Source organism: Candoia aspera, chromosome 1 (assembly GCF_035149785.1).
Source record: "Candoia aspera isolate rCanAsp1 chromosome 1, rCanAsp1.hap2, whole genome shotgun sequence".
NCBI classification, from domain to species: Eukaryota; Metazoa; Chordata; class Lepidosauria; order Squamata; family Boidae; genus Candoia; species Candoia aspera.
Genome location: NC_086153.1, coordinates 175,823,377 through 175,850,344, shown reverse-complemented (window position 1 = coordinate 175,850,344; position 26,968 = coordinate 175,823,377). Strand labels below are relative to the sequence as shown.

Genomic DNA, 26,968 nt, shown 5'->3' with positions numbered 1-26,968 from the left:
AATGTGTTGATCTGGAGATCTACTTGTTGGTGGTGTTGCAGGGCTGCTGCCAATTGTTGGATGGCTTGCCGAATTTCCTGGTTTTCCGAAGACATTTCCCCAAATGTCTCTCCTTTGTTTTTCTTTGTTCCTCCCTCTTTCAATGGGAGTAGGAGTGCGTTAGGATTGGTATCCTAACAGTCAGGAATCACGCTGAGATGAGGAATACATCTCTAGTGTTTATTACTGCTACATAAGACAGAAAATCCTAACAAACTGAAGAAGCGTGAGAAAAACCCAGACAGATAAACCCCAAAAGTTAAGGCGGGTCTGATCTGTGTCTCTTTGAATGGCTGCTTAATTCCTCAGTACTACGCATGCGTTTCCCCCCCTGGATAGAGGCCCCCTCCTGCTCACCATCAGTACTCATGACAGGGTCTGTCTGGGGCAGTGCAACCCCATCCAGAACCAAAGATGACAAAGTCCTGGATACGGAAGAGCCCTTAACCCACAGTCACTCCGTCTTAGCAGGGTTCAGCTGAAGCCTGTTGTTCCCCATCCAGACCCCCACAGCCTCCAGGCACCTGGAGAGGGCAGTCACAGCATCACTTACTTCACCTGGGATGGAGATATACAACTGAGTATCATCAGCATACTGATTTTGGTAATGGTTTTTTTCCCCTTATCTTTTCTTAATTTATATGCCAACCATTTACCTGCTTTATTAGCACGTTCGAAGTTTCTTTGTTTGATATATCTCAGTTTCCTTTCAATTTCATCTGTTGTAAGTATTTTTAATTGTTGTTGCAAAATTTTTATTTGGCTATTTATTTCCTCATCAGATGGCTTTAATTGGAGCTCTTTTTCTTTTAACTTAATTTGATCTAAAATTATTTGAGTTTTTTGTTTTGCTTTCCTTTTCAAACACCTATTTTGATACATAAAGAACCCTCTCATATAGGCCTTACTAGTATCCCACACAGTACCAATACTTACTTCTTTATTTAGATTCCATTCAAAGAATTCCTTTAGTTTCTTTTTGCAATCTTCTATAAATTCTTTATTTCTCAGCAAGGTTTCATTTAATCTCCACCTATAATTTTTTGGGTGGAGTTTTATGCTCAATTGAATTGGGTTGTGGTCTGAGAAGGATCTGGGGATGGTTGTTACATCAGAGATTTTATTTGCCAGATTTTTAGATAGCCATATCATATCAATCCTGGAGAATGATTTGAATCTATCTGAGTAGAAGGTATAATCTCTGGCCAAGCCATTTTTATGTCTCCAGGAATCTACAATAGCCAAATTGGTCATATCAAAAAAAGACTGAGGTAATTTTCCTTGATTTTTTTTAAATTTGTTGTTCAGACTTTCTATCAATGATAGGTAAAGTAACCCCATTCCAATCTCCCATCATAATCCAATTATTATAGGGTAGTTCAGAAAGTACATTAAGTAAATTTTGATAAATTTTTTTCTGATTATCATTCGGGGCATATACTCCAACCACTAATACTTTAAGGCTTGGCAGTTCCACTTCTATTATTATATATCTTCCATTTTTGTCAGCACTTACCAATTTAGAGTTTAAATGAGACTTTGCATATATTACAATTCCATTTGTTTTTGTTTTTACTTGCTGCTATAAATTCATTTCCTAATTTCTTGTTTATCAAATATTTATCATCTTTTTTAGCAATGTGCGTTTCCTGAAGACATATAATATCTTGTTTCAATTTATATAAATAATGAAAAACTTTTTTCCTTTTAACTGGGGAGTTGACTCCATTTATGTTCCAGGAGAGGCATTTTCCTTCATTCATTTGAGAGAAGTATTGTAAACTCTTTAGAGCTAGAAGCTAATTCTTCTACACTGGGGTCTTCAGAATCTAGACACTTTACTTTCTTTACTTTTAAATCTGTCACTCCCCTCTGCATCTGTTTCCAGATCTTTATGTTTTTTAAGAAATTCCTGCCCTTTTGAGATAGTATTCAATTTGTATCTTCGTTGTTTAAACATAACATTAACTCCCTCCAGAATTTCCCATCTGAAGGGAATTTTATTTCTTTTTAAGACATCAGTAAGAAAAAAAGTATTCTCTTCTCTTTTTAAGTATTTTCAGTGGTATGTCCTTCAGTATCATGATTTCCTCTCCTTCAATGTTAATTTTTTTACCATAAGAGGCCTGTATACTGACGATACCTCATCCCATGGTGACGGATGATCTCACCCAGTGGTTTCATGTAGATGTTGAATAGGAGAGGAGAGAGAACCGAACCCTGTGGCACCCCACAATGGAGGGCTCGAGGGTTAGATCTCTCCCCCCCATCACCACCGACTGGGACTGGCCCTGGAGGAAGGAGGTGAACCAGCACAAAACCACGCCACCCACCCCCAACTCCCTGAGCCGCCCCCAAAGGATACCATGGTCGATGATATCGAAAGCCGCTGAGAGATCAAGAAGAGCAAGGATGGATGCACTGCCTCCATCCCACTCCCGCCAGAGATCATCCATATGTGCAACCAATGCCGTTTCCATCCCATATCCGGGCCTGAAACCTGACTGAAAAGGGTCTAGATAATCCATTTCATCCAGAACCCTCTGGAGCTGTAATGCCACCACTTTCTCAACCACTTTCCCCAAAAAGGGGAGGTGGGAGATGGGACGAAAATTGTCCAATACAGTAGGGTCCAGCAATGGTTTCTTGAGGAGGGGCTGTACCAACGCCTCCTTAAAGACAGATGGAAACACCCCCTCCCTACATCCAAGGATATATTAACCATCGCCTGGACCCATCCACATGTCACCTCCTGAGCTGCTTTCACCAGCCAGGAGGGACATGGGTCTAGTGGTAGCATTACTGTCCGGAGGATCCTGTCCACTTCCTCGGGTCCAACAGGATCAAACTTTTCCCAGATAACTAGGTAAGTCTGCTCCCTTGTATCTCCACGGACCATGCCTCATGCTTGGAATTTAGTGTAGAGCGGATCCGAGCGATTTTATCCTGCAGATGCTCTGAAAACTCCTTTGCATGGCCCTGTAGGTGGGTCAATGGGCCCACCATCCCCAAAAGGGATTGAGTGATTTTAAACAGGGCCATTGGGCGGCATTCTGTGGATGAAATAAGGGTGGAGAAGTATTGGCGCTTCGCTGCTCTTATCGCCACCAGGTAGGCCTTAATAGCGGCTCTAACTAGTGTTCGGTTGGATTCGGTCTTTGACTTCCTTCAGCGGCACTCTAGACGTCTTTTAATCCTCTTTCACGGGGAGTTTTGGGTTCAATGGGGTAAGAGAGGTCGCACAGGCGTGAATTAACAGTTTGCTTGAAAGATAATATTTGGTGTAAATGTAATGTTTTCTTCCATTGTAATTGCTATTGTTACATATCAATTATATCTAAATTCTGCATCCAAGCAGAAGGTATACTTCTGAAGTGCGTGATTCCACATTGTAAAAAAATTAAAAGTAGGAGTACTCTATCTGAAGTGATGAGCAGAATGCCTGAAATTGTGTTGTCCTAGAAATCTCATAGATAGAGGTTCCTTCCATGTAGGAAAATGTAACTTATGCTGTAATTTGTCATGTTTGACAAATGCGTAAATATTTTTTATTGGACAGCAGGCTTGCAGGAAACTGTAATTATTGGTTGCTCACTACTTGTACCTGATGAAATTAGATGTGATTATTATTTCAAATAATATATAAGCATTCTGTAAATTGACAGAAAATAACTCAAAATAACAATTAGCAGTCAGTCATGGTTAAAATACAAAAACAGTGTACATCCTATGTTGATCAATTCATCTTTGAACTATTCCTCAAAAGTTAAAAAAAAATTCAGTAAAATCTGGTGGGTCATACATTTTAAATTGAGTCAGTCACTAGTTCTAATATGAATCCAGATTTCTCCTCCCACAAGAAGAGAAGTACAATTCAATATTTAATTTTCTGAGTGCTATGTTTCACTGTTTATAAGTAAATCAATATTAACTTAGCTGGCCATACTACATGAAAATACAAGAGATTTGCTGGGGGGGGGTTTTCATTGAAAACAGCATGATCAAGGATGGCATCTATCTTTATAAATAACTTTTGTACAAAAAGGGAAGTGTGAGTAATTGTTAGAAATGTATTCTTTTTCAGTTAAATAATTCTTTTGTAGTGTTCATGAATTATATCCTCAGAGTAAAAACTAATACCAGCAAGCATTTGAATTATTAGTCAAATAAGCTAACTTTTTGTTTGGATTGTCAGTATTCTTGATTATGTACATTTGCCCATGCATTGTGCTTCCAAGAACCTTAATCACTGTAGCCTGTTCTAGTTTTATTAGTATTTTGAGCAGTAAATGATAGTTAAATAACAGTTTTTCCCTGCTTCAGTTTCAATATATCTAGTGCTATTCAGCTGATAATATGCAATCTAGGGAAGATGAATTCTTAATTTTAATTACTTTGCTGACAGTTAACACATTAATATTTTTTGTCAGAGTTTATCTGGATATTGTGTACTTGATAACATTATTGCAACAGTAAAGATGACTTGTTTTAGACAATTTACATTCAGTCTGGATAGTGAAGTGTTACGATAAGAAAGCAGTATGACAAAAAAGAAAACATTTCCATTTTCTCCAGACCAATGATAACCCTGTTGTTTCTTCCATGCAGTAAAAAGGGTTAGATTATACATGTGATAATTGTATATTCATCTTTAGAAATTAAGAATCTAATTTCTGGCAAATATTCCATATATTGGGGGAGATAGTTCTTAGGCTTTCACGATCTTCTTTCTTCTTTTTATCAGCTGGGCAAATTACAAAAAATCACTGATCAAAAGAGAACTGTCTCTCTGCCCACTCCCCATAGCCACAATGGCTAGTAACTACTTCCTCAGTTTGCATTCTCTCTCTCCTCCCCGGACAATTATGTACTTTTCCAAAGAAAAGACTGGGCCACAGCTGTCTAACTTTTTATATATAATATTATATAATTATATTTCATTTTGCCATATTCCATTTTTTCATTTAAAAAAAACACAAGTAAGGGAGTTTATGCAAGGAGATTGATAGGCATCAGGGAAGGTGTCTGTAGGCAATTAGATTGGCAATTTGATCAGTGGCAGGGTATTTTTATTTTAATTGAGTTTTTAAAACATGCAAATTGTATTAGCATTCTTAATAATAAAATCTTATGGTACAACTGGAGAGTTCTGAAGAAGTTCTATAGCTTTTCCCAGCAAATGATAGGCATGGAATTGACTATAAGCACATTTTCATTGATACCATTTTAGAAAAACAAGAATAAACAAATAGAACACTAGTTGAACCTGTGATTTTTAAAAAATAAAATTAAGATAATTAAGTAAGCTATGCAGCATTTCTAGGGCAAAATGGGTAAAAGAGAAGAAACCCTTGCTAATGCAATCTGGACTGGGGAAGGCAGATTTTCACCTCAAAACCACACTATAGCTTTTTTGAGAGGGTTATCTTCTGTAATGTAACCTCTTGTAGGAAATCTGCCTTTTCTAACTTCCTGATTCAAAGATATTCTTGTCTCTGGCATATGGCCAGTGGTTTTGTGGAAGACTATTTATTTTCATCATTGTCAAAGTCAGATAATATAATGAACTATTTTTAAAGATGTGAATATTGTTTCCAAGTTCTAGATTCTGATACATGTTTTTAAGGAGCTAGTATTGTTTATTTAGGGGCCAGCCCTCTGTAAGAAGAAGGGAATTTCTCCATCTTTCCATGTTAGAATATTATATTAAAATATTTTACGTTGAGAGTATTTTTATTATGACAAACACATTAGGGGTAGTTTAATACTGAGAGTACATTAAAAGTGATCAGTCTTTAATTTGCCCAGAAGAACTTTGGTATTACACTCTAGTTTAGGGAATGTTCGTGTTTGCTTTGCAAAAAAATATGAAATTAGTAAAAGCACTGGTAATTTGCTGGAATTATATCTAGGTCTCTTACTCCCATACAGGATTTTTTTTAAAGTGAGTTTTGACATTGCTAAATGTTATTTTCGTGTTTCCCCAATATTTAAACAATAATTTGTACAATAATTTGTAACAATAAACTGTAATTAAAACAATAAAAGTCCTAACAAGACAAGAGTATTTCCATTGCCCCTGCTATAATACATATTGAAATCTCGTGATGAAGATTATTGCTTATTTTGCTACAGTTTGTACCAGTTATGTAAAATGTATGACTGAGCTTGTAGAAATCTAATATGATACAGTTGTTATTATGATTGATTTTATCTGTTAATGTGCAATTTATGAAAATCTCATACAAATGGAAGCTACTTAGTTGGCCCTCAATGAAGAACGAATTCTAACATATCAGTAGCCCTTCAATTTCCTATTTATACCCCCGCCTGCATTGAGAAATTGTGCTTCTTAAATTTGTTAGCAAAATGCCCAGATTTTGGTGATATAATATTTTGGCTTTTTATTGAATTTTAAGAGTACCCTCAAATCTCAAAACTGTCTGTTTTTATTGGGATGGTTTAGAGTGGGATGAGAGATCTCTGGGAAGCAAATTGCTACAATCTCCATCCATCCCCCCTCCTGAAAAGCACCTTTGAAAGATCAATAAATAAAATAGGATACTTCAGATTTTCCCTGATTATTACAAACAAGTGATTTGATTGCTATGCACCCTGTCCCTAGTTCTTCTGTTTCTTTCACTGTATTTTTATTGACTCTCCCTCCCAGTTTTGACATTTTTCAGTGTTCTGTAAGTCTTCATGTCACAAGAAATTGTTGGACAATTTTTTGGCTTATTTTTTTCTTATCTCTATTTACTTAATGATATTCTGTATAAACCCCTGCATATTAAGGACTTTCACAATTAGGGCATTTCTCCTAATAGTGATGCCTCTTGTACTTCAGGAAAATAATCACATATCATGATGTTGTATGTGTAAAACTTTTATAAAATCAGATTATTTTTATTTCTTGAAAACAGTCCTTAATTTGATGCTCTCCAGTTGTGCTGGATTACAGCTGACACTATTCAGTATTAATTAGCTGGGAAATGGGAGATGTAGTCCAATTGAAAGTATATAAATGATCCAGAATTTGCAGAGGGAGGAGGCTATAAATGTTTCAACAATTATTTTTGACCACCAAGAGTAGATTTGGAAAAGTGCTTTGAGTATGGTGCTGTCAGGGGGAAAATATATTCCTTTCTATTAGCGAATGGATACTGTTAGATGCAACAGATGAAACCAAAATCCTCCAGTTGTTGGTGATAAAATCAGTGTATTATAATTATACAGCCAGATGGTCATCCTTTTGGCTTTTTATTAAAAGGAACTGCTAAACAATGAAACTACGTCCGTTGCCAAAACTGCTTTTACCAGTTACTTTATAAAGCAAATTAACAGCTTCAAATTGAAATATTTCTACAATACTGTATTAGCTTTTTGCTGAATTAAATATGCTGGTCTTCTTAAATATGCTAGAGTGCTGGTTTATTGATTATGTATATCTGGCACTGATTGGAATGGTAGATCTGAGAAGGAAAGATGTAATAAATATGTAAGCATTGGGCCTTCATGCTGGGTGAGCCTGTTTAGTGTGATGATACTTTGTTTTATTCAGTACACTACACTTGACTTTGGTTAAAGTGGAAGTATAATCATGCACTGGAATCAGTGCCTTCTTGCTGATGGGGTCAGTTATCGAAAAGATGGGCATTGTAATTTTATAAGTTATGTTAAACTTTACATAAGTAGATTTAAGATGATATACACTAAAAACAGAGAATAAAAAATGATATATCAGTTAAAAATAGAGGCTCAAAAATATTAAAGATTTGAAACTCTCAGCAAAGCTAAATAAACCTAATATGGCAGTGCAAATATTAAGATTAAAACCTTGACAGATTAAAAAAGGGCAGAAAATTGCTTACTTTAATTTAAATTCAGAGACCATTGAAGTTGCCTCTTTTCCAAGTGTAGACAGCATTAAAAAAATTAATTCAGTCATTAAGTTGTGCCTGACTTGTGACCCCATGGATCACAGCACACCAGGCCTTCCTGTCCTCCACCATCTCCTGGAGTTTACTCAAATTCATGTTCATTGCATGCATTTTTTACTACAGTAATGCATTTTTAAAATTCATGTTTAAATTTTATTTTATATCCCGCCTTTATTATTTTTATAAATAACTCAAGGCGGCAAACATACCTAATACTCCTTCCTTATGTAAATTGTGAAATAATTTGGGAACTGAAAAAACAAGAATGCTTTTTTTTTTTTTGGACTATGAACAATACTAGATCTATGACTAGTTCTTAATAGCATCTGAATAGATAATTTTTTGCATTTTAATGAATTAGTGGTTGCTTAGAATTACTGGGCATGATTAATATTACATTTGTTACTTTTTCATAAATGATTTGAAATAAATTAGAGGTGTGAAACTCCTAACATGTTTTTGGTAATCAATAAATTAATCTACAAAACTATGAGCAAGTTCAGAAACATCTAGTAAATTGCCTGCATGTATGGATTTTGTATATGTTAAAAGGGCTTTGTGAAGATTTGCAGACCATTCTGAAGAACTGTTTGTTGATTTGGACATTTCACCATGGTTGCATGATTGTGTTTATTGCTTATCACATATATTAGGCAGTTTTTCCTTCAGCCCAGTTCTTTGATCTTTCCTCAACTTTACTGATGACTTTGCCAGCAATTTATATAATGAAAGAACAATTTGACCTAGGAAAGGAATTGTGAGAAATGACTATACTGTTTGTATTGGTTTAAAATGTTGGCAGATGCACAGAATACTCAAAGTTTCATAATTTATATGAAAAATGTAAAGTTCTGATTATTATTTTTTCTTTAGTCAGCAGATAAACAACGAGCCCTAGAAGAAACCAAAGCATACACAACTCAGTCCTTAGCTAGTGTAGCCTATCTGATCAACACTTTGGCCAATAATGTTCTGCAGATGCTGGATATCCAGGCATCCCAGCTTAGGCGCATGGAATCTTCAATCAACCACATTTCACAAGTAAGATAACATATTTACTCACTTTATATTTAAGGCTTAGTGTAATACATTGAATAATACCGAACTGTTTCATGTAGGCAGATTCAGTCTGCTGTTCTTTAGTTTTTAGGGAAAAATAATCTATTTTTCTTGCAGGAAATAAAATATGTGCTCTTTCAAAACTTCTAGAACCTTGAATAATAAGAACAACTTGAAATGTCAAGTTCATCGGCCCTACATTGAATAAAAAATGTCTTCATTAACCAGCTTTACAATGTAAAATTCAGACTTGAAATGTATGATTATTACAATAAGTGCTGTATAAAAGTATTTTCCTTTTTTTTTTTGCTAAGAATTTTAATTCCAGTTTCTCAAAATGATCAGTTATGGCAATGAGTTCATTTAGTTATTGGGACCTGCAGCAATAGAAGTTTTTCTAGAAAGATCCTGAAAAGATAATCCCATGATAACTCTTTTCCATGATACCATGTTTCACAGTGAGATAAAAGCAATATTACCAAGTATGACATCAAATCATTCCTTTCATTCCAGGAAGTCCATACTGGATAGTACAGTGGAGGTAGTATGTTTTGCACAGTTGTATCTAATGCTAATTTTTTGTAATGATCTTAGAGAGCAGTAGTTTTAGGTATTTATAATACAAGGAGATAAATGTACAGAAGGAATTCATCATATAGAATGATCTATAGGTTTTCTAGAGACCATCAAGGGGAAGATTCTTGGACATGGACGTAGCTCATGTTTCTAGAAGGAATATCTCTTTCACTTACCATGTGACTTTTTCTCACATGGAAGGTTAATGTATTATTTGGAGGAAAATGTAACTTTTATGAACGTGTACTGTATGTCACCATTATCAATTATCATTGTCATTAGTATTTTAAAAGGGTATGCCTTTTTCTTTCGTTACTTAATAATATAGCATTAGTATAAGGGCTGATAATAGGGATGCGGTGGCGCTGCGGGTTAAACCGCTGAGCTGCTGAGCTTGCCGATCGGAAGGTCGGCGGTTCGAATCCGCGTGACGGGGTGAGCTCCCGTTGCTAGTCCCAGCTCCTACCAACCTAGCAGTTCGAAAACATGCAAATGTGAGTAGATTAATAGGTACCGCTTCAGCGGGCAGGTAACGGCGTTCCGTGTAGTCATGCCGGCCACGGAACTGTCTACGGACAAACGCCAGCTCTTCGGCTTTGAAACGGAGATGAGCACCGCCCCCTAGAGTTGGACACGACTGGACTTAATGTCAAGGAAACCTAGTATAAGGGCTATTCTGTATATCCCAAAAGTTTTTGTATGAAATAATAAAAAATGTTTTATTATATTGAAACAAATAAGATATGTAAAAATTGTATTAATTATGCTGTTTTGTTTAATGATTGTTAATGATTATTTTAAAAAATCACTACTATGTTTATATTCATTATGCCTGCAGACAGTTGATATACACAAGGAAAAAGTGGCTAGAAGAGAAATTGGCATCTTGACTACAAACAAAAACACTTCAAGAACTCACAAAATCATTGCACCAGCCAACTTGGAGCGACCTGTTCGTTATATCAGGAAACCTATTGATTATACAATTCTTGATGATATTGGACATGGGGTAAAGGTAAGTGGTAAGATGAAATAATTCAAATGTATTAATCTGCCTGTATATTTTGAGAATGCAAAAATGTTTGTGTGGACAGGCTTCCTTGCATTCTCCAATTAATGGCATGGTTTTTCCTACCTTTTATCTTATTGACCCTGTATTGTTCTTTGTCTCTCAATAAGCAAAAAATAAAATAAAATAGAATTCATTTGGTGCCCTTCTCTTGATTTTGATTTGGTTATCAAACAGTACTGACTGACAATATAATACTTACTTTCCCTTTTCTGTTTGCTTGTGAACTAAAATCTTGTTACAATACCATTGCAAGCATGACATTAATCTTTCCCTAGATGAAGCCATTGTTTATTTATATTTATTACTTGGATTTGTCTGCTGCCTACTCTCTTGATTCTAGACTCAGTTAATTCCAGACTTGTGTAATAAGCAAAATTAAGGGGCTAATCTTTGAGTATCCTTTTAAAACAGAAAAGTAAGATAACCCGAAAAATATCTAGGCTCCACTGGGTATGTGGCTCTAACAACACTTACAGTATGATTTAAATGTTGCTAAATTACAGATAGAATTGCATATTAAATTTGTATGCATGCACTGTGTAGTTACACATTTAATTGCATGTGTAAAGTTTGTTCATTTTCTTGCATGGCTTCTCTGAAATGCAAACTTAAAATATATGAAGTAATTAAAAGTTGTGAAAATACCACTGAGAAGGGAAAAAGTAATGTGAAAAGGAACAACACCTGCAGCATTTTTAGTCAGCATAGTAGCAGAAATGACAAAATAATATGAAGTGGTATTTTCTGGAAAATTATTTAACTTGTGAAGAAATGCATTTGTCTGTGTGGTTCTTCTTGAACTACATATATTACTCATTACTTCACAGTCCAGAATGCAATGATTCAAGTTCTTCAGTGAAGCATGTTGAATTTGAAATATATTTAAATCTGTAATCCATCATTCTTCAGTGAAAACATTTACCATGTTGATTATAATATACAGTAGAACTATTTTGAAAGTGCATAATAACCTTTCTCACTTTAAACATTAGTGAATTTTCTAAAAATTGCATGCATGTGACAATCCTATTGTGAAGATGATGCATCAAATACATTATAGTTATTTTTCTTACAGTTATCATGTCTTTAGGTTTTATAAACCAAATACAGAGTTAAAGTTAATGTAGCAGTTACACATATTTACATTTGGACTGTAGAAATAACACAGCACCTTTGATTTATGGGATACCATCTTTAGTTTGTTTTTCTTTCAATATAACCATCATGGAGACAAACAGCAATATCAAATGTGTGTATGTTTGTTTGCACTATCTGAAAGAGAATGTTTAAAATGCAAGCTTAGTATGTAAGAACAACAACAACAAAAATACATAGCCATTTTATATCATCTTTGGTAATCATGAGCTCTATCCGTTATCAACAGTTCATTCCCGTCCCTCCTTGTATCCTCCAAATCTGTTCTGGAATGTTCTCCAATGTTCTAGAGCAAATTAAGGAGTGTGTGGATTGCTGCACACAGGAAAGGGAAATCTGCTCTGCCAACAGTCTCTCTTGTGCTGATGGATAAAATGCAATTCAGTCACTGCCCCTACCTCCAAGATGGTGATAATGAATCGTGGAGCTAATGACCAGATAAAACCTAATTCTGAGAGGATATACATGCATTTAATTTAATTATTCTGTAATATGGATGCTATAAGTAGATCAGAATAAAAATACTTAGAAATAAAAATTATTTGTGGAAAACAATATAGTCAGAACAAGTTTTGACAGTGCCCTGCTCTACCTATGCAAGGCCAGTCAGGTTTTAAACAGAAATTGTGCCCAATCTCTAAGTTACTTGTGATACCTGTGGCCCCCCTCCCATGGGGACCCAACCCACTGTTTGAGAACCCTGGTTCAAGGAGCTGCTGAGAGACGTGTGTGCTCCAAAGCATCTTTTTCTCTTGAAATCTGAAGTGCTGTAAAGCCCTATTGGGTCACAAGCTGCCAGGCTTTTTTAAGCAAATGAAGTTAATTAAAGGATTGTAATTTAAGTTTAACTTTGTAATTGAGTCTATACATGGGCAGGAGTATATAGTTCATCAGAATATTTAATAGGCTTAGCAATGGAAGAATGGATAAATAGCAAATCCCTTATAGCTGAAAAAATCCCTTCAAAAGAGGTGCTTCAGAATATATGGAACCATGTATAAAGAACCTCTTTTTGATTTATTAAAGCAGCTGTGTCCTTTTATACATTTGTGTGGCTGCTTCAGAAGCTGTTCTCAGCTGTCTCTGCATGTGTGTGCATGCAAGCTATTTTGGTTTTCTGGGAAAAAAGCAAAGGGAAGTAGCTTGGCATATGCAGCTATATAGAGGTAGCTGGCATAGCTTCTGAGGTAAGTGTGTGAGCCTGGAAAAAGATACTGCTATTTTAACGACTCAAAGAGAGCTTTGTTCCTGCATGGGCTGAACCACTTCTTCTTTGGTGGTTTGCACAGCCCTAAAATCTATACTGGGTGAACTTTTTTTCTCAGTAGTTTTAGCATTGTATGAGATTTGTGAATATGCTACATGTGCAAAATAATAATTTAAATTCAATTTATCATTGTTATTTGTTAACAGATTTGTTAACAAATTCTGTTAATAACGTTTTAAAACGTTATTCATTTTGAAAACCTTTATTCATAACACCTTCTGCTTTAATCACTCTTTCTATGATCTATTGATACATTATTTAGTTGATGCTAAATGCTTAACTTTTCTTTTTTCCCCCCTTCTTTCTTCATATCCTGAAATTTCAACTAACCTTTCAATGCTTTTCTTCCTTACCTCTTTTATTTGCTTCATTTATGCATTAAGTGGTTGCTTAGATTTAAGGTAAGAAACATCAGGGCTGGATTTCATTCTTATATTTGAGACTATTACATATGGGGAGAATGTTGTTGCTTGCCAGGCAGGTTGGGAAGAATGTAATCTTTCATATATTTCTTGGGTCTTAAAAAGTATGCTAGATGCTGAAAGAACTAGATAATTAAGGCCCTCAGCAATCAACACTTTACATGAGAAAATATAAATGTAAGTTTATGACAGGTGTTCTCTCCCCCTGTGTAATAATATATTATTCTTTATATGATGTGATTTGATCTCATTTATGAGCCAAGTTTGAATTTGCAAGCTTATTCTATTTTGCAAAATCAAAAATAACTTGGAGCATGTTTATTTTATATGTTTTTAAGTTATATTATCAATTATTAAGCAAATTTTTGAACTGCTACACCAGTCCTGCTAATAGGCTGGTGTGGCAGATCTGTATGGTTCCTTTCGAAATATATACGTTGATATAGATTCTGCCATGCTTTGTCGTCTTCATTATATTAAGTAGGATTTAAGGTTAACTTTTAATGTTCTCAGTATTTTTGTATTAAAATATATTCATTCATGCCCAGTGTGTTTACAGTTAAGTGATACAGAACAGAAAAAATGTGTGTGCCTAAAGTCCATTTGAAATCAACCCCTTGAATGCACAGAGCTAATTGTCTGCAGATGGGTGGAGAGAGCCATGCACAGAGTAATTCTTCCCCTTTTGGAGGGATATAAAGGGTCAAGTAGGAATAGATATAACAATATAAGAAGTACCAAAATAAATCTCTCAATTATCCTGAGCCCTTCAATTATTACTTTATAAGTAACCTTGCATTGTTTTAAGAATGTGAGCAGTCTTCAGGAAGTTCAACCTAGTGCTGGTAACTTGTCCCTTGTGGTTAACCATAAGAGATGCAGATGAGAGAAGTGGCAGTAGCGTCCCTAAAGTTGTGTTGAATTGAAAATGATGGGTACTGAGTAGCATGTGCTGCCAACTTTGGGGTGCTTACATAGTGGCCTCTATTATGTAATTAACTAAACATAAATAGTGTGTGCAGTTGGAGTTCAGATCCATACTGTGCTAACCATAATCTTCAGCCACTCATACACTCACTTAAATGTACTTGTAAGTCTAAAATGGGATGGTGCCTATGGATATTATCCTTACCCCTGGAGGGATTGGTGGTCTAATAATGTGGAAATTATCAATTTTTAAAAAGGGACCAATATAACTGATGGTAAGAAATTGGACTGTAGAGCATTCAGTCCATAAGACAAGCATTCAGTCCAAATTCACCTTCGTTTTTGAAGATTAGTTGAGCTGAGAACTGTGTTAATTTGTTAATCTGTTAATTTGTTCATGCCTTAACAAGTAAATATTTTGATGGCAGGGTACTGAATATTTGCATTCCTTCTTGTGGCATTTTACCATTTTTTTCTGAAGATGAATACAAATTCTAAATTGCCAGTTTGTAGTTTTAAAATGTAAATGTATCACATGTCTAACAAATAGCTTAAAGCCAGTCTGCCAAAGGTAAGAATAAGGAGGATTGGTCCCCCTTGAAGACTTCATTCCTTCTGAGGCAGTGTTTCTCAACCTTAGCAACTTTAAGATGTGTGGGCTTCAACTCCCAGAATTCCCCAGACAGCTAATGTTGGCTGGGGAATTCTGGGAGTTAAAGTCCACACATCTTAAAGTTGCCAAGGTTGAGAAACACTGTTCTGCGGTAATATACAAAAGCTAGCATGTCAGCAGTGGGCACAGCCATAACTGCCTCATGTGCTCTTTCCTAAGATTACCACAACCACTGTTGCTTCTCTCCTTTATTGCTGGTGGTGTGAGGAGTAGTGTAGCAACTTGTATGCATTTACACTTGCTGGAAGATTTTTAGAAAAGTCTTAGAATATATTAAGTTTTGCAGTAATCTTGAATTTTTGTGTGTTTGATATTGAATCCCTGGATATTGTATATAGGTAGTCCAAAGCTACCAAAATGTATTCTGCATGTATATAACAATTCTAAAGCACTGACAACCTTGTCTAACTTGATGCTATCCAAATATTAGACTACAGCATCCATCACCTCCAGGTGTCATAACATTCCATTAGATGGTAGCTGTTTGCAGAATGCTGTGCCTCATGGACTTTATTTCTTGTAAATCTATCCCCTTTCCCCCATATTTTTTCGTCAGAAAGATGCAGAAGGTTTAGACTCTAGGGTGTCCCATAAAACTCACAGACTCTGTGAATGTATTACTAGTGTTGCTTTTATGGTAAGGAAATATGGTTGAATAACTTTTCAAAGGTCATGTCAGAACCTAATTCTTAAATCCAGATTGACTTACACTTCAGTGGTTCCTTCAGTTAGTGAGTTTTTTTCTTAGGTACAGAGAAATAATCACAATTTCAGTCATATTTGTGATGAATGAAAATCCTGCTTATTTCTTAAAACATGCTGTTGAACATGAAACATATAATTATTCATACCTTGTATTTATAGCATCATTTATATCTGATTGGACTGATCAGTAAAATAACTACTACAGATTTAAAAATTGAGGTGATTAATGCACTAATAAGAACTCTTGATTTTCTTTGTATTTACTGTCAAGTTGAGAATAATACCATTTAATTTTTTTTAGGTGTGGTATTCTATTTATTTATTTTATTTGTAAACTGCTGCAACAACACAATACAATTATATATTAAAATGTTAATGGTAAAAATAGTAAAGAACAAACAAAATGAATAATAATATCCCAGCAACATAATATAAACGTAACTATTTATCTTTTGCTACTTAATACATCATATGGCTTCTAGAAGAGTTCAATTTTTAAAAGCTTCCAGAAGGATAGTAATATCAATGTGAGTTTAATATTAAAGTTTACAAGTATATTCAATATGTAATGCATATGAAAAACTATTACAAGGTTTACTTAAATATTTTTTCTTTGGGGCAATACTGGATTATTTATCCTACGGTTCAGAATGAACGGTCCCTTCAGAAGCTACATGCTTGAAATTTTAATTGTGCTTTGACTGTATGATGTTAGTGATACCACTCAGTTTAATTCTGTTTTATTAAGTGTGGCTTCATCAATTTTATATAATTGCAACTAAAATTAAATTTAGTACATGTTCTTTGGGTCAAATTCTTCTGTTCTTCATGCCAAGAAAGAATCCCCACACCTCAGTGATTCTTGGGGAAATGGCTTATGAAGATTTACACCACTGATTGTAGCTCCCACAGGCCATATAAAGGGAGAGGGGCTGAATTAAATTCTTATCACAGTGACACAAAGAAGCTTATATGGAAGGGAAGCTGTTGGGTTAGCAGTAGTTATGCTTCATCACTACCTCCTGTTGCTGTTGACTCCAGCAAACCTTTGTAGTCCCCTAACAAATAGTGATATGTGATTAATTGGTTTGAAAGGATCATTGGATTCATGTTTCTAGTTCCAGTGTTGTTATAAAACTTACTATGAGAGCTCATATATTTCAGGACTTTCTAGGCATATCTAGTAAAATTCCATGCAAGGCATTCATGGAAAGAAAATTGTTCCTGAAAGACGCTGTTCAGGGGGGCTTTTCATACAATATGCGGTTGTGAATTTGTGTGTGTTACCATGAGTATGTGTAGTGAGAAGCCCAGCTCCAAGCCAGCTTTTGGACATGCTGTTGATCACGTGTAGTTGAAAAATCCCTGTTTTAACTCACAGGCACATAATATAGTTAAGGTATAGCCAGTAAAGTGTTTCAGATACACTGCCTTTCAATCTCAGTGGGGTAGACAAGTATATTATATACTGCAATTCTTGGAGTAATTTTTCTGATGCTCCTAAGTTGAGCCCAGAAAGCTCATCAACTTTCATGGAGATAGATATGCTATGCCACACTGCTAGTGATCTAAACTTAAACATGATAGCCTAAGGCAAATGCTGTCCAAACAAACACACCATCACACCATGTAACCACAATTTAAATGAATCTTACAACTTTAACAAGGACAGAAGGAGCACATATATGCATGACTAGTTTGTTCGTTTTTTAATTTTTTTTGCATATTTCCTTGTCTCTTTAATGTAATAGATTAAGTTTCAGAGGACTCTTGCTTAAGCTTGAAGAGTTTCAGTGAGGTTGGTTTTTTTTCCCATTACCTCTTACACAGGTTAGCACGCAGAATATGAAAATGGGTGGTCTGCCTCGTACCACACCACCCACCCAGAAACCACCCAGTCCACCAATGTCAGGGAAAGGAACCATTGGGTAAGTATAACTGTATATATATCAGAAGGTGGAGGGGGAGAATGTAAAGGGGAAAGATAAGACTTTTTTTTTTTTAATTTTACAATTGTCTCTTGGCATGGAGGTGCTTAAAAGTTGCATTCTGGGGTTTGAAGGCATCTTTCTTGCAAGCAGATAACTTATCCATAATATCACCAAGCGGCGCTGCATAGTTGTTGGAAGGATAAGATACGTTCTTTCTGTGGGAGCCTTTGGGCTTGTGCTTGCAGTATGAATAGCTGTATACTATGTTATGTTATGTACCTGGAAAAAGTAACCAGCCTGAGTATCCTGTACTAGACGAACAGAAAATGTCATGGCCCAGTACCATTATGTGGGGATTTTCTTAGCTCCAAAGAATCCTGTTCTCTCTTCCTTTCTTCTGCATAGGGATGCCTATTACACGTAGCTTGGCAGGCCATCGAGGGGAATAGGAACTCTGTGCATGCCTCTTATAACCTCATCCCGCCTGTCCGTTCTGTTCCGGTAGGCAAATAATCTTGAGGAAGGAGGGAGGGAGGGATAGTTTATGGCAGGCATGCATGGATCTCTTTCTGAATTACCTACATACATGCCAGCCGGGAAAGCTGGGCCAAGTTGAGCCTAAGGAAACCCTACACAGATGCTTCTCCTGCAGTGCATTGCATCCAGCCCTGTGCGTTTTCAAGCAGAGCTATCTAGCAAGACTCCTGCACTGCCTTGCCCAAAAGGTCTTTGTATTTCGTTGTCTGAAATTGCTTCCATACATGTTTTTCTTGTGTAGGCGTCACTCTCCCTATCGCACACTGGAGCCAGTGCGTCCTCCAGTGGTACCAAATGACTATGTACCTAGCCCTACCCGTAATATCGCTCCCTCGCAGCAGAGCCCTGTTAGAACAGCTTCTGTGAATCAGAGGAATCGCACTTACAGGTATTCAGTCTGCTCCTGCACAAAATATTAACAATAATTAAGACAGACAACTTGGTTTATAGCAATCTGCTTTTAACCACCCCACCCCACTCCACCCCACCCCTCCACTTAGAGCTTCATGAATTCATGTGATTTCCTGGGAAATCCATTGGGAGGTAGAAAGAAACCATGCTGCTTATACTACATGTTGTGTAGTGTGACGTTGTTTGTCTAGGGACAGGTTTTTGTTTTGTTCAAAAGCAATATACAGTACACTGCTGCACGGTGTAACAGAAATACTATTGTATTTAATGTATTTATTTTTATTGCCTACCTTCTGTTTATGACTGGTGTGATACACAGCTTCTAGAAAGTGGTGCCTGCTAACAAGAATAATGCAACTGTGAAGTTTATGTTCAAAATTCTGAAGTGGTGAAATTTTGATGCTTGTGAAAGTGCTGCCAACATTGAACAAATGCATAGTTCAGTTGACTACTTGACATGTGGCTCATGTTACTGATTTCTGTGAACTCCTAGAAGGCATATTTCAACAGCAGGAAAATAGCCTTGGTAAAATATTTATTGTAGTGTGGAAATCAATCTGCAGAGCAGGCCAGCAGGATACAAGGAGAAAAAAAAAAGTTAGACTACACTGAAGAGCTCTCATGGCATTTACAAAAGAACTATTTTATACATAGGTGTTTTTACTTGAAAGAGCATTATGCACTTTAGATGAAACCAGCTTCCTAAGAGATTAGTTCTCTTTCCACCGAAGGTCCATATTGCTAGGATCTTTAGATAACGCCCTTGAAGCCGTTTCCTATCATTTAACCTGTACAATTAATCCTGAATGGCATACCCCAATTTTAGCTGAGGCTTTGTCAAGACATTTTAAAAACATACCCAGTTTTTATTGGTTGCTGAAATTGCAGATTTAGCAAGCTTCTGTAATGTTGTGTAGCTGTGGTTTGTCTGTTAGGGAATGGAATATAGTTACTTTGGTGGTTTGGATTTCTTTTAGCAGCAGCGGAAGCAGCGGAGGGAGCCATCCCAGCAGTAGGAGCAGCAGTCGAGAGAACAGTGGGAGTGGAAGCGTGGGCGTCCCTATTGCTGTCCCTACTCCGTCCCCTCCCAGCGTGTATCCAGGTAATGTCCCTTTTGTTCCTACTCAAAGCTGTTCCTTTGATTATGTGTTTGTTTATATAGTCATTTGGAATTACAATGAACGGTGTACAATTTACCATATGTTCTTAGTCCTGTTTAAATAGAAGTGAGTATTTTACATTAGTTTGGAATGTTAAGATTTGTTTAAAATCTTAGCTCTTTTATTTCAGTACCCCGTGTAACAGAGAGCAGGTACTGTAAAGCTAGATTTTGCTAGGTATTGCGAAGTAGATACTGCGTGCCTTGAATTTCAAAAATTCCACACTGAAATCTCCTGGACCAGTGTAGTATTCATGAGAAGAGAAGAGGGGTCTTCTTACGGATTGGTAACTGGCTCAAGATCAGGAACCAAAGGTCAAGAATACACTGATACCGGGGTTCCCTAAGCAACTGTTTTGGGATTGGAGCATTTTCTTCATTTCTAATCAGGATGTAAGAATGAACAGCAATGTGGTCAAGTTCCATTTGAGGAAATAGCATATTCTTTTTACTTTGAAAAAAGGAAATAAGAAGGGCCTGGTACAGATACTTAAGGTCTGGGGACTCTCTCATAATTGTAGAATGTAGAGCCATCCAGTGAATATGAATGGTAGGAAATTGATAGTTAAGTTGTGATTAGGATTGGTGGATATGATAACGACCACCAGTTTGAATCACATTTAGCCTTATCCTCCAGGATTTTTTGTTCAATCTATGTCTATAAGTCATGTTAGCTTTATGTTACTTTCAGGATTAGAGGCAATATGTCTCTCAAAACCACTTACTGGAACACAGGCGTGAGGATGTTATACATTCAGGTTCTGTCTATGGGCTTCTCTTAAGCATCTGGTTGGAGCCATAGAGGCAGAATCCTGGTCTAATCCAGTAAGCTTTTGTTACAAGCTAACAAAAGCACGTAAGTCGTACACTTCTATAAAGTCTTTCTTTGGTTTCTTAGCAAAAACAAGTTATATCTCCACTGGGGCCATATACTTTTAAATGCAGTTTCTTCACTTTGCCAACCACAGTGACAATAAACACGTTTTTGCTGCAATTAAAATTTTCAGAGCTGAGGTACCCATCTGCTATACAGCTCACAGATTCGTTGTAAGGTAAATAAAGAGGCATTTCAATCCAAATTTTTGAGAGCATTGCTATGAGTACCTTATTGGGGTTGTCCTGAGCCTGGACTCTCATGAATTTAGCCTGATTTCTGTGGAGACTTGTATGTGGAGACACTTTGCTGCTTGAAATGGCACTTTGGGGGAGGGGGGCAGCCAAACAGTGTTGTGTTCTCATGGAAATCACGTATTCCCACAAACCTGAAACATTATGAGCTCTTAGCCCACAACTTGACTTTGTGCAGCCCTGAGAGAAGCTGCTCTGAGCTGAAGCAAAGCATCCTCGACACTGATCCTCAGCATGACTGAAGCAAAACCCCAGTGCTGTGTGGAAGGGGATCTTTTGGGGAGTCTGTTTCCCATGCCAGGTACTCAGCAAGGATCTCTTGCTTATGCCATAAAAACCCTTTTAATTTTTCCCACTGCAGCATTTTGCCTTCCTTGCTGTTAGGAGGAGGATTTAGTAGTTTCCCTGCTTTGCCTTGTCTGCTGGCAGAAATGGAAACAGAAGTCCTTCTGTTTGGTTTGGCGATCCAACCCAGTAAATGTTCTTCTCATGCCATTCTCATGCCATTTTAGAGGAGGGGAACATACCCTTGTCTTCCTTTTAGCTGCAAAGGCGTTAGGTACCTCTAGAAGAGTCTCTGCAGCTTGCTGCAGTTGCCACCACTATCAGACTTCTAACTGTTTAGCAATCTTGGTAACTTTGGTACTTTCTATACTGTATACTCTATATAATCATCTGGTTATCTACAGCGTTTCTTTGGTACATTTGTTTTGGTCTTTGGTGTACGTGGCTTGGCCTGGCTGTGAGATTGAATATGGAACTGCATGCCCAAATTTCTACTGGTGCACAGACTTACTGTTCTGACTGACTTATTAAGAGATTTGGAGTTTCTGCAGCAAAAAGCTATATATCGTGCATGCTAATTTAAAAATTAACACTCCTTTTAAGTGCACACAGTTTACCATTACTGAATATAAGTGACCATCTCTTGTGAAAGCTTATTATTTTGGTATTTGACTAGCATACTGGATAAAATAATGCAAAATGAATCACAAAATTAATTTTGTAGCTATTGTGCTTGGTGTTAGTAATATAAAGTTTTTTTAATGATAAAATGCCTATAAGATTACAAGTTATACATAAAAGACTACAGGTGAATATGTATGAATCTAAAATCTATATATTATAAGATTTATACAGTACAATAGCAATAAGGCTAGAATCCGTAGAACTATAAATGTAGATTGTACAGGGTAAGATATTGGCATATTGTTCTCCTCCATTATACAGTGAGCATTTATTTGGAACACAGAATACTGTCTTAATCAAAACATTACTCCAACCAGATCAGAACTGTGTGCAGTAGTTTTGTAGAGTCAGAGACAGGAATCTTTCTCACTCATACCTAAAGGATACTGTATATTTAATCTGGAATTATTTGTCTGGAATTATGCTTCTTTTCTAACTTTGTTCAACTTACTTTTAACATTAGTAGCAAGGTGGGAAAGGCGTGTTATATAGCTGATCACCACTTCATCTTTCTGAATCACCTAATCAGTTATCTTCCCAGTCAGTCCACATCAGTTTATCACCAATATAATTGCTACTGTAGACTGAGATGGCAGGCTTGTTGCATTAGCATTTTCAAAATCTGTATTTTGATGGATTTCTATGTCTCTGAACACACATTCCAATGAATGTATGAAGTGAAAATCATTTTTTTAAAAAAAATTTGCTATTTATATTCTGTGTTTCTGCCCACAGGAAGAAGTGAATAATGATAATCTGTAAAACAAAAGTTAACATTTCATAAAAAAGAGTTTAAACTATTGTTAAGATTATTCACACTGAAAAGGCTTGGCTGAAGAGGACATTTTGATTTCTTTCCTAAAAGCAAAAAGAAGGAGCTTCAAAAAAAATAGAAGTCCCTTTCTCACATTCCTGACAAATGAATCTCAGAAAGTTGGAGCATCTTTAAGAGTGCCTCCCTTTTGTCATCTTAATATTTGGAGATCTCTTAGTTACTGTCTGGAGAAAGTTCTCTTGTCCTCTGGAATAGCAGTCTCCCTGAGGTCCTTATGGCCCTGCTCCTTCTGTTATTGAGGAAAACTTTAAAAACCTAGCTCTCCCTTCATGCCCTGGGCTAGGGTGATTTGTGACCTTGTATGAATGATGATATTTCCCTGATGTAGTGGTTATTTTAATAATATCTCTGTTTAGCATTTTATGATGTATTTTTAAACCTTTTTGTATAGAGCATCTTTTCTCAACCTTTTTACCCTGGAGGAACCCTCGAAATATTTTTCAGGCCTTGGGGAACCCCTGCACATTCAGGCTCAAGTATAGGCCAGAAGTTACAAAATTACTTTATTCGTTTCACATGTAGGCCTGTTTATATGCATTAACAGTGTTCTTAAAACTAAAAATAAAGAATGAAGCTTACCTCTTGAATGTGAAGTTGCCTGAATTTGAAATAATCTTTTAAATAAATTGTCATCTCCCAGGGAACCCCTAGTGACTTCTTGTGGAACCCCAGGGTGCCACAGAACCCTGGCTGAGAAACCCTGGTCTAGATTGCCTTGCGTTGTTCACACTGAGGTGGCCTTATAAATAGTAACAACAGTAATAATAATAATAATAGCAGCAGCAGCAGCAGCAGCTGGTCTACAGATAATCAAGTCCTAAGCTGTTTAGAGCTGTAACGTTTAAAGACAACACATTAATTTCTGCCTACAAAACAGTTAGTAACCATATTGAAACCTTTCGTTCATATCCTCATTCATCATGCAAAGTAATGATGGTGCTGGCTGATCCTGTCTCATAGATAACCCAATTGTTTTAAAATTGAATTCTCTACAGCAACATAGTGGAACTAGGAATTCTAACACATTATGGGCATAGTTTGAAATACCTTGTTTGAATCACTGGAGCCAGTCTATCAGTTGTACAGTGTCTGACAGAAAGGAATGGATAGTTGATTCCATTCTAAAGTTCAGAATATTGTAACACTTTGCAGCTTTGGGCTTAAGATTTTTTTGAAAAATTCACCGATAAGCTTCAGAATGTTTGCAGAGAAAAAGCAAGGGATGTGATGAGTTAAATTATTCTACATGCTCAAAAGACAGATTCTCTCCATGCATGGAAAAAAAATATATATTTTTATTGAAAAATAAATCTTACTTGTGATTGAAACAGTGTATAGCATCTATAGTATTTTTCTTTTGTAGTAAATCTAATTTTATTGAATTAGGTAAATGAAATAGGTCTTTCCTTAATTTTATGTTATTTTAATGGGGGGGGGGTGTAAAAGCAAAATTCTACCTCTCTCCTCAAAATAACCTGCAACTTTTCCCATTGTTGGTGGCAGGCACCTTGATAGTAAGATTGGGTTTCCTATCGTGGCTCCCTCGCCTGATAAAAAGAAAAAAACCTGCAGCCTTTTCTTTTTTTATTCTTTCTAATCCAACAGAATGTTGAAAAAAATGTAAACGGGTTTCTGACGTTGTCTGTCCGTCCATCAGCAGGATAGTTCCTAGAGGATAGAGCAGAACAGCACCAAAATTGGTATGGGGAGAGGAACTGGCAGAAGAAAAATTAAGAACAAAAATGGGTTGGATCTGACTGGAGGCCGCAGAGAAATACATTCCAGAAAAAAATTCCCCCAGGCATCTCCCACAGTTGGGCAGTGGCTTGGAATGCTGCTGACTGCTCCACTCTAAGCTGTCCTGCTTCCTGGTCATGTGACTCAGTGGAGCATAAATACAGCCTACCCAATGCTGTTCAGTACACACAAACACACAGATGCAATGTGAAGTGGGAGCAAAAAGACACGTGTAGAGATGCAACCATCCATCCATCCCTCTATCCATCCGCCTACCCACCCGTGATTAGGCCTTCTCACACACATATAAAAACAGGAAACATATATGCAGTCATCCTAAATAGACCCTCTTTTTCATGCACACAGGCAATCTACATGTACCCACTTTGATTAGACCCTGAGAGAGACACTAATAGATGCAACATGTAGGGAGAGGAGAAACATACATGGACCATGTTACTTTGTTACACAGAAAAAAAGTTCAGATGCCACCTCTGGCTATTGCAGATAAAGAAGTGGGAAAGAATTCCAGAAGCTGTGGTCTCCCTGTATTCCCTCCTTTCTTTTTAAACAGAAAAATAATAGCAAGCAAAAGAGGGGAGTCATCAGAGTAGGTGGAGTTAAATATCTGCTTTTTAATTATTATTTTGCATTTTGGGATTGGCTTTTGTTGAATGTGTTTAGGAGTCAAATAGTTAATAGGAAAAATTGCCCACGGGTGGGGATTGGCTTCATAAAAGGTGCAATTTGCCTAGTAAAACACCAACATGCAAAACATGTACAAAAAGAACCTCCACAAATTTTGGTCCCACCTTCTCTGGGGGCTGCAAAGGACACCCTGCACTCTAAAATACAGTCAGGACCAGAAATATTGGAGCAAGGATAACTGTTTTGGCATTTGGCCTCTGTACACCACCACATTGAAGTTGAAAGGAAACACACCCAGATGGGAGCAAAGTCTGGACTTTCAGCTGTAATGCAAGGGGTTTGACCAAAGTGGGGCACTAACCATTCAGGAAGTACAGCCAGTGGCATGCACACACACCCATCGTTGGTGGCTCATAAGTAATGGAATGAATGGCTGACAAGCAGCTGCATGGTCAGGTGTGGCCTGTTCCCTGGGTACCCCATGACCAATCAAGCCGATAAAAGGCCTGGAGGTGGTTCTGACCTCAACATGGAGTCCAAAGAGGTGTCCATGCAAGTGAAGGAGGCCATCATTAGGCTGAGAAAACAAAATAAACCCATCAGAGAGGTAGCAAAAACATTGGGAGTGGCCAGTACAACAGTTTGGAACATCCCGAAAAAGAAGGAATTAACTGGCAAGCTCAGCAACAGCAAAAGGCCTGGAAGACCACGGAAGACAACTAAAGTGGATGACCGCAGAATTCTGCTCATGGTGAAGAGGAACCTTTTCACAACATCTATCCAGGTCAAGAACGCTCTTGAGGAGGTAGGCAAGTCATTGTCAACATCTACAGTCAAGAGATGGCTTTATGAAAATGTAAATACAGAGGCTTCACAACAAGGTGCAAACCCCTGGTAACGCTCAAGAATAGAAAGGCCAGATTTGACTTCGCCAGCAAACACCTAAAAAAGCCTGTCCAGTTCTGGAAGAAGATTCTTTGGACTGATGACACCAAGATTAACGTGCACCAGAATGATGGGAAGAGAAAAGTATGGAGAAGGAAAGGAACAGCTCATGATCCAAAGCATACCACATCATCTGCCAAACATGGTGGAGGCAGTGTTATGGCATGGGCATGTATGGCTGCCAATGGAACCAGGTCACTGGTGTGTATTGGTGACTTGACTGCTGATAAAAGCAGCAGGATGAATTCTGAAGTGTATATAGGGCTATACTTTCTGCTCAGATTCAGCCAAATGCTGCCAAACTGATAGGATGCCGCTTCTTATTGCAGATGGATAATGACCCAAAACATACAGCAATAGCTACCCGAGAGTTTCTCAAGGCAAAGAAGTGGGATGTTCTTCAGTAGCCAAGTCAGTCACCTGTTCTCAACCCAACAGAGCATGCTTTTCACTTACTGAAGACCAGGCTGAAGACAGAAAGACCCACAAACAAGCAGCAGCTGAAGTCAGCCGCAGTAAAGGCCTGGCAAAGCATCTCGAGGGAGGAAACTCAGCATCTGGTCATGTCCATGGGTTCCAGACTTCAGGTAATCATTGACTGCAAAGGATTTTCATCCAGGTATTAAAGGCGATCCTTATGTTTGTAAAGATGTTGGTTTCTTCCATTACTTATGAGCCACCAACGATGGGTGTGTGTGCATGCCACTGGCTGTACTTCCTGAATGGTTAGTGCCCCACTTTGGTCAAACCCCTTGCATTACAGCTGAAAGTCCTGACCTGGCTCCCATCTGGGTGTGTTTCCTTTCAACTTCAATGTGGTGGTGTACAGAGGC

At 37.1% G+C, this 26,968-nt stretch overlaps 1 protein-coding gene across 7 annotated transcripts in view; it reads left to right on the top strand.

Annotated features, from left to right (window-relative positions):
• ABI2 (abl interactor 2) overlaps window positions 1-26,968 on the top strand; it is a 60,088-nt gene that overhangs the window by 21,652 nt on the left and 11,468 nt on the right. For 2 of the 7 annotated variants that reach the window (XM_063317969.1, XM_063317973.1), the window contains exons 2-7: window positions 8,853-9,020; window positions 10,453-10,629; window positions 13,492-13,509; window positions 17,666-17,763; window positions 18,545-18,691; window positions 19,695-19,816. In XM_063317969.1, the coding sequence (XP_063174039.1) occupies window positions 8,853-9,020; window positions 10,453-10,629; window positions 13,492-13,509; window positions 17,666-17,763; window positions 18,545-18,691; window positions 19,695-19,816 (730 nt within the window). Of the gene's footprint in view, window positions 1-8,852; window positions 9,021-10,452; window positions 10,630-13,491; window positions 13,510-17,665; window positions 17,764-18,544; window positions 18,692-19,691; window positions 19,817-26,968 lie in introns of all 7 variants that reach the window. The other 5 variants (XM_063317968.1, XM_063317972.1, XM_063317970.1 and 2 more) reach the window with 3 other exon arrangements.